Source organism: Anastrepha obliqua, chromosome 4, assembly GCF_027943255.1.
Source record: "Anastrepha obliqua isolate idAnaObli1 chromosome 4, idAnaObli1_1.0, whole genome shotgun sequence".
Classification (NCBI taxonomy): domain Eukaryota; kingdom Metazoa; phylum Arthropoda; class Insecta; order Diptera; family Tephritidae; genus Anastrepha; species Anastrepha obliqua.
In genome coordinates, this window is record NC_072895.1 from 5,765,126 (window position 1) to 5,775,702 (window position 10,577).

At 39.6% G+C, this 10,577-nt stretch overlaps 1 protein-coding gene across 1 annotated transcript; it reads right to left on the reverse strand.

Moving 5' to 3' along the window:
* Nucleotides 1-1,570: 1,570 nt before the first annotated feature.
* Nucleotides 1,571-6,487, reverse strand: LOC129243995 (uncharacterized). Its single transcript, XM_054881544.1, has 2 exons — nt 5,933-6,487; nt 1,571-1,675 (listed from the first exon to the last, which is right to left on the reverse strand). Exons 1-2 carry the CDS (start codon nt 6,485-6,487, stop codon nt 1,571-1,573), a joined length of 660 nt encoding a protein of 219 aa, XP_054737519.1.
* Between the last annotated feature and the right edge of the window lie 4,090 nt (nt 6,488-10,577).

Here is a 10,577-nt window from a genome sequence, read left to right on the forward strand (position 1 = left end):
TGGGCCCTCTCGAAGTAATATAGAAAGTAGTTCCGGGAAGTGTGTCCTCCTAGTAGAAGAGGAGGGATCGTTGTAGTAGCCACACCACACGACGTATTAGACGTCGGTCGCTGTAAGTGCGAAGGCATTTTGAACCCTACCTCACCTACCAAAAAAACAAAACAAAAAAAGCGATGCCTCGTAATGGCAATCTGAGTTTAGAAGGGAGAAAAAGTAGAATGGATTTATTACTGGTATATATAACAGCTGTTCGATGATGTTTGCAGAGTTCTTAGTCATAAATTAATTTGCAATAATAATTTTGTGAGAAATGGCGTCAACATTTTGCAAAGCTCAAATGTGCTCTTCCCACGATTTTGACATTATTCGACAAATTTGCTTCCTTATAATGCTTAGCTAATATTTTTTATTTACTGTGTAACTATTTTTTCTAAATTTTTACATTCCATTTCAATGAACTCTTTAAGCGATCGTTTCCCGTTACATTTTTCACAGAATGTGCAATGAAATGTTGCCCGCTTTCAAGATTAACCACTAAGCCACGCGAGGTTGAGCAGGGCGGCCTTATTATTTTGTATGTGTGTGTGTATATAAATCTTCTTAAGGCACACTCTGAATTTTTGCACGCCGCTTGTTTTCGCCCAACAAAGTATGGCATATTTGATGATTTTTTCTCAGTAAGAGAGCTTGTTTTTCAGCGTCGTTTACTTTTTGCCGTCATAAGAAAAGTGTATTTTTCCGATACAAATGCACGCCTAATAACATAAAGTAAGGCCGCCCGCTTGCGCTGTTACTCCTGCCATATTTTTGGGCATTTTAAATGTGCCATGAGACCCTCGCGCGGCATCGTTCTTGTTTTTTTTTCTTTTCATGTCCGTTCCTTATTTTTTATTTTTTTTTTTGCTTTTGTTGACAATGTTAAAAACCTCTTAAGGTAATTTTCGCTGTTGTTTCTCATATCCACTTGTCCGCTCGACCGTCTCAGACCTATTTGGTTGGGGTGGGGCTTCTAAAAAGCTGTGAAATGCTGTATTATTTTATTGTTTTTTACTTTGCTTTATTATCACCGCTCCTGTGTGCGCTCTACCTTCTTTGCCTATAAATATATTAGGGTTGCAGTGCGGCATTCTTGGACGGCTGAAGAGTAACCAAAATAAAACGGCAAACAAATTTCATGAACGTAAATGCAAAAGGGAAAGCGAAATTTTCGGCGCAAAGGTGTTATAAACATCATGAAATAAATATTTCATTTAAGTACCTTCAAACTTCTTTGTTCTTAAATTTTTTATGTATGCACATTACCTTATCTGCGCCTAAAAGTAGATTTGCTTAAATATTAAATTTTTACCACTTTGGCTATACTTTCATTGCATTTAACTGAGCAGAAAGAACAAATAATTAATTTTTTATGCGTTTTTAAAAAATGGAAAACAGGTGATTATTTTTTATTTGTTTGACGTCTACAAAGAAATGCCTTAAAAACTAATATAATTAAATAAATGTTAAAAAAGTATAATAATAATTTTAAATTTTTGAATATTAACACTAAAATCTATAAAATGGCAGCGCACTATGGACCCCAGCTCAGTACATTAAAGCCAATTGATATTAGGTTATCCACGTCAATGAAATTTTGATTAAGCTTACGTATTGGCGCTGCCAAGCTGGGAGATTTCTGTAAAGAGTAGAGAAACAAATAAACTTATCGAGTGAATGATGAAGAAAACAGGAGTACTTGCAGAAAAATTATAATTAAGAATATATTTGAATTTTCTTACTAAGCTGTGTTTCAGATTTGAGTACGCAAATTGGATTTCTGAACTATTGGGTTGGGTAATAAGTTCGAAGTGGTTTTATATTTTCTTTTGTTTTACAAGGATTTGTTTGCTGTTTGGCAAAGGGTAAGTATTCATTCCATACAACTTTTTCTGCTCTACGAAACTATGTTAATTGTATTTTTGAGTTATTTAATTTTTTATTAGCTTTGAGGCTTAGAAATGGAATAGCCAGGAGGCAAAAAACAGCGTTTTCGACACCTGATCTTCTTTGCCTTTCAAAAAGCTGCCGAAGCAGATCAGGATATTTGCGACGTGTATGGGGAAGGTGTTACAGAAGAGTCGACAGCACAGAAATGCTTTGCAAAGTTCAAAAATGGGGACTTTAACGTCGTCTCACAGCGATGAAGAACGTCTCAAATTACTTTGAAGAGGAACCATCGTGAAACCATTTGGGAGTTGGCGGGAAAAATTAACTGCGATAATAAAACGATTCCCAGTCACCTTCACTCAATGGCATTTACCGAAAAATTAGGAGCCTGGATGCCTTACGAGCTCAACAAAAAAAAACAAAGAAAGTCGCCTTCAAATTGCTTCTCAGCATCTCGCCCGCCAAGAAGTAACACGCAGACACAAACAATGCTTTTTTTTACCGAATCGTCACGGGAGATGAGAAATGGTGGGAAATGCTTGAAAAGAGTGCCACGGTCAACAGGGAACTCGCTACAACTACATATACCGCGTGAATGATAATATTCGACTGAAAAGACCTGATCGACACGGTCAAACCATACTCCTTCATGACAACGCCAGGCCACATGTTGCACAAGTCATCGAAGCCGCACTCCAAGAGCTCGAATGGAAGGTCCTTCAGCATACGCCATATTCTCCGGACTTTGCACCAACTGCAACTGATAGCGGTGTTGATAAAAAATGGGTTCCCAAAGTACTTCTGGATCACGGGTGTTGGGACGGTGAAAAGAGTAGACTTTTTCTTCGATAATGCACTGTGAATTCGTAAAACGGCTCAACCGAATACTTTGATAGGAAAGTAAAGAAATGGGAAGGGAAAAGCAGTACTATTTGCTGAACCCTTCTGAGTATTTATGCTGTGAACTATCTAAAAAAATGTCAAGTACGGAACTTGCCAGAAAGGGGTCGACAGAACCGGTTTCAGTTGTGCCGTTCTCAGACATCGGTGTCCTCTTGACCGTTGCTAAAGGGAAACTGCTCAATTCCTGTCTAAAAAAAGCGCAAGACAGATGGAGGCCTGTCTAATCGTGTGCTATTTCAAAAACACTATGGCCTCAATAAGATAGAAACAGAACGCTTAAAGTGATGGGAACTCCCCGTCATTGAATTTCCAAACTCATTGCGGTGTTCACTTGTCACTGAGTGATCGATACTAATGGGGAGAGGCTTGGAATTCTGTACAACCCCTATTGCAGAAGCTGTGGGGATCCTGTAGAGAAAGAGACTGTTGAGCACTTTCTGCCGGCTCTGGCAGCTAGGCGCTTGAGATTCCATAGCGTGCCCTTTGGGGATGGCTTGAGGAAACTCTCCAGCCTAGATCTCTTTCCTCTCTTCCATTACATCTACAGCACTGGATGATTGTAGATGGTTTTCTCTTCCCGAATTTTTTCGCAGGTAGTGGTCCACATTATGGTATTAAAACGGCTCTTAAGTGCTACTTGAAGTGTACCTGTGGAATTTTTGCCATCTAACCTACCTACCTACCTATGGGTGTTAAACTATTCATCGTTTATTTTTGTGTATCGAGGGATGCTTGTGGCTACAATATAAGTACAGGTATAGGAAATAGACTTAACTTAGAACTGAGTCGCGACTAATATTGTTTTAAGTTATAGGCTTGGTTTTGTATTTCTAAAAAGCAGAAAAGGACTTTGAGTTCCACAAGGATTCAGATATCAACTCCAACTAAGCTTGTCTAACAGTAGGTGGAAAGAGCTACAATCACAAACGGTTTCGCCGATAGTTAAAATGGGCGAAAGGGTATATAAAGTCTAATCGTTGATTTGATATAGCACTGGGAAGTGAGTGATCATGACCAGAACTGTGGAAGAACAACAGCTCCGTTGCAGCTCTAACTGAATAGAAGCGGATGAAATGCACTTCACTTAGAGTTTTGTGGGATGAGAACGAAATCTTGCCCAAAACGATCTATTCTGTGTAGACAAATCAGTGGGTTTTATTTTACCAAGGTCTACTATTTCAATGCTTTAACCACATTTAAAATATCCGAAACTTTAGAAGGAGTTTTCTTCTTTTTTATGGAGGAAAGCGGAGCGCTAGTTTGTAGCTGGTGTAGTAACTAAAGGCCGCTGTGCAACTCTGAGTGTTTGTCCTTTTCCGTCTGCCTGTCAGTATCCATACATCTTTTTGCACATCTACACTTTTCATGCATAATTCCCCAATTTTTGTACTCAAAGTCTAGATTATGAATTTGACATAAAGTGTAAGGCTGAAGACGCTCAAAGAGCGACATGGTTTTTCAAATATTCTAATTAGCATACAATTTTAAGAATTTTCTGGCATATGAAACACATGCTCGGAAGATTTCTATGTGTAAAGAAATGAACCACATCTAGTGAAAAAAAATAGAATTTTAAGCCACTAGGAACTGCACTTTTTACTAATATTGAATTTGCTATAAATCTGCGTACCCAGAATTTTTTTAAGTACTGAAAAAAGTTGATAGTTTTAATGGTAAATTTTTGAGTTTTGTAGAATTTTGTACAAAGCTTAGAACTTTGATTTATACGAGGGGTGCCTTTTATTTGGCTGGATTCAGCAACCCTGGTTTTGCAATCTGGCAACTGACAGCTGTTTCGCAAAGTTTGACATTTTTTGGCTTTTACGTACTCAGTAACTTAAAAGATTCATCTCGGTCCAAAAATGGAATTAAATCGTGAACATTTTCGTGCGATTATTTTTTACAACTTTCGACGTGGATTAACTCAGCAACATTACTCCATCAAGGACCAGTGTTTATCGATGGTATGGTGAATTCAATTGTGGTCGTAGTTCACTTCAAGACGAATTTCGTGAAGGTCGTCCAAAATCAGTTGTTGTTCCGAAAACCATTGATGCTGTGCGCGAACTGATATTGCAAGATCGTCATGTGACCTATCGTGAGATTAAGACAATCTTAGGCATTAGTGGGACCAGCATACATTCAATATTGCATAAAAATTTGACTGTCAAAAAAATTTGTTATTTGTTCGCGTTGGATCCCACACAATTTGTCAATCGCTCAAAAAAAGGCTCGTGTCGATTGGTCGAAGGAAATGCTCAAAAAATACGATCGCGGGGCTTCGAAATACGTCCATGACATCGTGACAGGTGATGAATCATGGATTTACGCGTATGAGCTCGAAAGTAAACAGCAGTCGACTGTATGGGTGTTTTAAGATGAGCCAAATCCAACAAAAGTTGTTCGCGCACGAAGCACTTCCAAGCAAATGGTCGCCTGTTTTTTCGGAAAAACTGGACATGTCGCAACCGTACCACTAGAACAACGCAGAACAGTAAATTCTGAGTGGTACACAACCATTTGTTTGCCAGTTGTCTTCCAAGAAATTGGGAAAACCAATCGCCAAAGACGGAGCGCTCTTCACCAGGACAATGCGAGCTCTCACACATCGGCTCAAACAACTGCATTTTTGAGCACCCAAAACATCGAATTAATGGGTCATCCGCCGTATAGTCCTGACTTGGCACCGAATTACTTCTTTTTATTCCCGTACATAAAAAACAAACTGAGAGGTCAACGTTTTTCGACACCTGAAGAAGCGGTTGCCGCATTCAGAATGCACGTTTTGGAGGTACCTCATTCAGAGTGGCAAAAGTGGTTCGACAATTGGTTCAAACGCATGCAAAAGTGTATAGATCTTCATGGAGAATATTTTGAAAAACAATAAAGTGATTTTCGATGATTAAAATTTGTTTGTGTTCTCTAATCCCGACATATAAAAGGCACCCCTCGAAAATTTTTATGTTACAAATTTTAACAAAAAAAAATTTTGGAAAAAAAGTTTAGCAGGAAAATATTGCAAATATTGTGAAAAGATAAAGTGACTTAATTATGCGAGCACAAGTGTATATAGACACTTCAACTCTGGCACGCTTCCACTCACCTTTGTGCGCTGCAACAACTCCTTGAATTCCGGACTACGCACAGCTTTGTAGAGCTGCGCAAATTCACCGCCCTCCTGCACCTTGCGTGCCATTAAACTGGCAAAACGTGCACGCGGCAACTCACGCACCACGTCGCTGAGAAAATTGGACACTGTGCGCTCGAACATCATACTCACCGGCACCTTCGACGGAATATTGAAGGCACGCACCTGATTTGGTATGCGATCAATGATGGTGGTAATGTCGAAACCACTCTCAATACCGCCACCATGGCGTTGCATAAATCCGACAAGCTCTGCAAATTCGCTCGTATTCCGTATCTGCTGCCAAGTGGCCGGGAATTCTGAGCTGCGTATAAATGCCAAAGCATTGCGGAAACGCGCATCAACTATGTAATGACGGGCGGCAATGTAACCGACGCGGCGCCGCGGTATCAGCGCTTGGAAATCACGTAAATCGGATTGCAAATCAGCAGCGGCAGCGGCAGGGATGTACGCCAAAGCAGCTAAGCTAGCGGCGATAAGACTGGCTGATAGAAAGGCGGTGAAGTGCATAGCTATGGCGTGCTTCTGGATATGAAATACTGATCGGAACTACTAATCGAGTTTTTCGCTACTTTGGTGTAACGAAGATAACGGTTTTGACTGCGAACATCGCATACGGCGGTGCTTTTATTCAAAATCGCAAGTAAAAGTAGCGAAGAAGAAATTTTGAGCTAAAATTTGAATTTGTTTTTGCTGTTACGCAAAGCATAGCTTAGTGCCTCAAGAAGCCAAGCTGCTAATTTTTATGCAAACAAAATCAATGAAAGCCTAACATTCAGCGCAATTGTTGTTGCTAATTTATGCTAAGTATTTTTTGGACGTATTTTCTTTCTTATTTACCATTTAATTTGGTTGATAATTTATGCAAAATTTATTTTCACTAACTTTCAAAGCGAAATTTTTTTAAGCCATGTGCGACATAAAAGCTCACAGTAACTTCACTTTCATTTTTGTTTGCGCCAAAATGCCAATTTTGTTTTTTTTTTGTTTTTACTTTTACTTTCAACGTACAGACAAATTGATTTGGTGCGCTCCAGCGCAGAATTTGTAGCATCGTTAGGGTCGTCAAAGCAATTATTTACATGAGTACTTACGCCCCTCCAACAAAGAATAGCGACACACAGCTGTGAACATTTCAGTGAAATGATGAAAAATAAGAAATTGAAAAAGTGGCCAAAACTACGACAGACTTTGAAAAATGAAACAAATCTAGAAAAATGCATTTTTGTAGCGAAGTGAATTAAAAAAAAACAAAAATAAAGCTACAACTTGGGCGCAAAAAAACTGTAGCACTGCCACCAGAAAAAAGCCAATGCCACGTGCGAGTCGGTGCAGCGCTGCAACAAACGGGCAAACAAGCAATTTCGCAGTAGAACTGGACAGACAAACAAGTGGAGGAAACACTAACACCTACACACCCTTCCAATGCACTCATATATGAGTGTGTATATCTATATTGAATGTGTGTGTGTATGTGTCATGAATTGGCAACAAATTGGCGCTGTCAAACAAGCAGCCAACACCGGCACCTAAGCCAGCTAACCACCTCACTCAGTGAATTCTTCATGCACACTTTCTACTCATAACTACATTTGCACAGTTGCGGCTAAAAAAGTGAGGACGAGGTTGGTAGCTTGCATTTGAAGACGTGTCTAGAATCCGGCGGGTGTAAGACTGGTAGGTTTCTGCGGCCCTAGCGTAATACAACTTAAATGCAGTGTGCCAAATCACTACCGCACAGGCACTTATTGACAAGGTTTAGCAATTTATTTATTTGTTATTCGATTTAAATAATTTTTTTTTAAACTATAGCTCATTTTTCTGCGAAAAGGTTTACAACTTTGAGTATGTTTTCAGCCACGTCCAAATGTTTTTCGTTAGAACCATACATTTATGGATTTCATTACCAACAAAAATTTGAATCAAATCCGTATTTTTTTTGTCGGGACAACTAGCAAGTACAGCACTCAGACATAATTAAGTCCATTGTACTACACTTGGATTCCCTTATAAATTTTCTTTAAATCTACCCGACCTCCGAAGAAATCTGAGTAGATCTTGTGGTGCCAAGGAGCCAAGGTGATCGCTTCTTAACAGATCAGTGACAAAGACATCAAACCTGAATCAAGCGAAGGCGGGGAAGACGCACAGAAAGTGGCCCGCGGCCTCATACTCCTCTTCACAAGCTGGACAGAGTACACTGTCTGAGAGGCCCACCTTTTCCATGTTCTTTGGCCATAGAAAGTGGCCCGTCATCAGTCCGAGCAACCTCCTACAGTCCCCTCTGATTAGTGACAGGAGGAACTTCGACAGTCTGTCGGACATGAGAGGTGACATCAGTTTTGTCCATCTGCAGCCTCTCTCAGCCTGCCAAGCTCGTTTGTAGGTTAGAGTAACCCATTTGCTCACCGTGGTTTTGGTGGCTGCAGAAGGGAGTTGCAGAACAAGCTCCGGGCCAAAGAAGGTGATCTCAGAGCCCATCCTAGCTAAAGATTTAGAGGTCTCGTTACCCTACATTTTGCTTCAATTCTTATTATTTCTGCATAAATCTATAGTTTTTTAATTATATTAAGTCACAGAAATGTGTTTTTAGTAATTAAGATCTTAGTTTTTCTCTTGCACCACAGACTACATGACTTCGTACTTTAATTGGGAGAGAAGGTTTCGTACCACAATTGAAGAGGAGGGACGGCGCAAAGGCTTGAAGACTCGCCGTAAGGCATTTACACAGCCAGCTCTAAAACTTTGGACGGAGTGGGGTCGGGCACTTACTGCTCAAAACTACGAATGCGCCAGCCCATCAAGCTGCCAGCCCACAGTAGTATTTTTCAAGCGGAAGTTTTTGCTGTGGGGAAAGCCGCGGAGCTAGCCTACACTAGAACAAGAAAGAACTCAACAATTAATATATACGTGGATAGTCAAGCAAAAATAAAAGCAATAAGCTCATATTGTATTAAGTCCAAAAAATGTTCGACGGAGCAGGGAGGCCATAGAAAGGCTAGCCGCAAGCAGAAGGCTGCATATCTACTGGGTACCTGGTCACAAAGACATTATGGGGAACGAAATAGCAGATGAGATAACAAAAACGGCTGTTAGACTTCCTTTTGAGCAAGAGAATGACATACCAAAACCGGTAAACACAATATACAATGAAATGGATGACCACATGAAAAGGCAAGTGGAAGCTAGGTGGACTAACCTGACCACATGCAAAACAGCAAAAGTCATGTGTAGAACTAACGACAAAAAACTGACTCAATTCGTACTTACGCTCTCACGAAAGGACTACAGAGCTATTACGAGTATAGGTATGCTGACAGGTCATAATGTATTGGCTGCACATGCGTACAGGATAGGGATTGCTAACACGGACAAATGCAGGAAATGCAGAGAGGATGTTGAGGAAACTTTAGAACATCTTCTGTGCGTTTGTCCGGCATTATTAAAAACGCGTTTAAACTGTTTGAGGGTCTAGAGGACATCTTAAAGCGGATCTCCCAGCTCTGCTTAAATTCGCCAAAAGCGTTGACATCCTACATGATGTCTACTTGCAGAATTCATAGAGGTAGGTCTCCATCTGGTATCGCTACGGACCAAAAGGTCCATGTGTGGTTTAATGCCAACCAGACTAACCTAACCTAACGTAGTTTTTCTCTTACTAAATTTTTAGTATTATAATCTTTATGAAATACGGCTCTGTAAAATATGTCTTCATTCTGTTATAATAACCAATTTAAATAATTTACTCGTTACAGGTAATTGACTTAATATTTCAACGATGAAGTGAGCAATATTCAGAAAATAAATGCAGGTGTGCCTCAATGCTCTGTTCTTAATCCCATATTATACCATCATCTGTCTGTCTCATCAGTTGTTCCAGTTATAGATGAAGTCTCGAACAAAGCATCTCCAAAATTGCAAACGTGTCTCGATGACAGTACCCAATGGGTACAAAATTAGCGAATTAAAGCGAATGAGACTAAATCGGTTAAAGTAACATTTACAACCCGGCGTGAACACAGACCTCCAGTAAAGCTCAATGGCATCGATACCCCACACACAATTCAACGAAAATATTTATATATTTATTTAAATGTAAGAGTAATAGTTATAAATAATCAATACACTAAAATTTAACAAGAACTCTGGCTTCTAAGGCATCCGGCCCGAGATTTATACCTATAAGACTAGAGATAATTTAGAAATAATTTACATTAAGTATTAAAAGCAAACACTTGGTGTTATGTCAACGAAACTTAATATTTAGGAATTCGCATGGACTCAAAACTTATTTGAAAAACTCACAGTCTTACCAACAGAAAAGCTTTGGGCTTAAAACTTAATTCTCTTCACTGGTTGCTAAACAAAAGACCCCAAAATATCTCGTTCTCAAACCCGTTTATACATAAGGTGACCAGCTATGGGGCATTGCAGCCAATTCAAATATCGAAACACTACAGAGATCTCAGGGACTACGATGATAAAAAAATACCCGTGGTATATCTCCACTGCCCAAGTCCAAAAATCTCAACGGCTAAAGAGGTAATAAAAGACACAGCAACCCGCTATAAAAAGAAATTAGTCTTGCACTCAAATACTT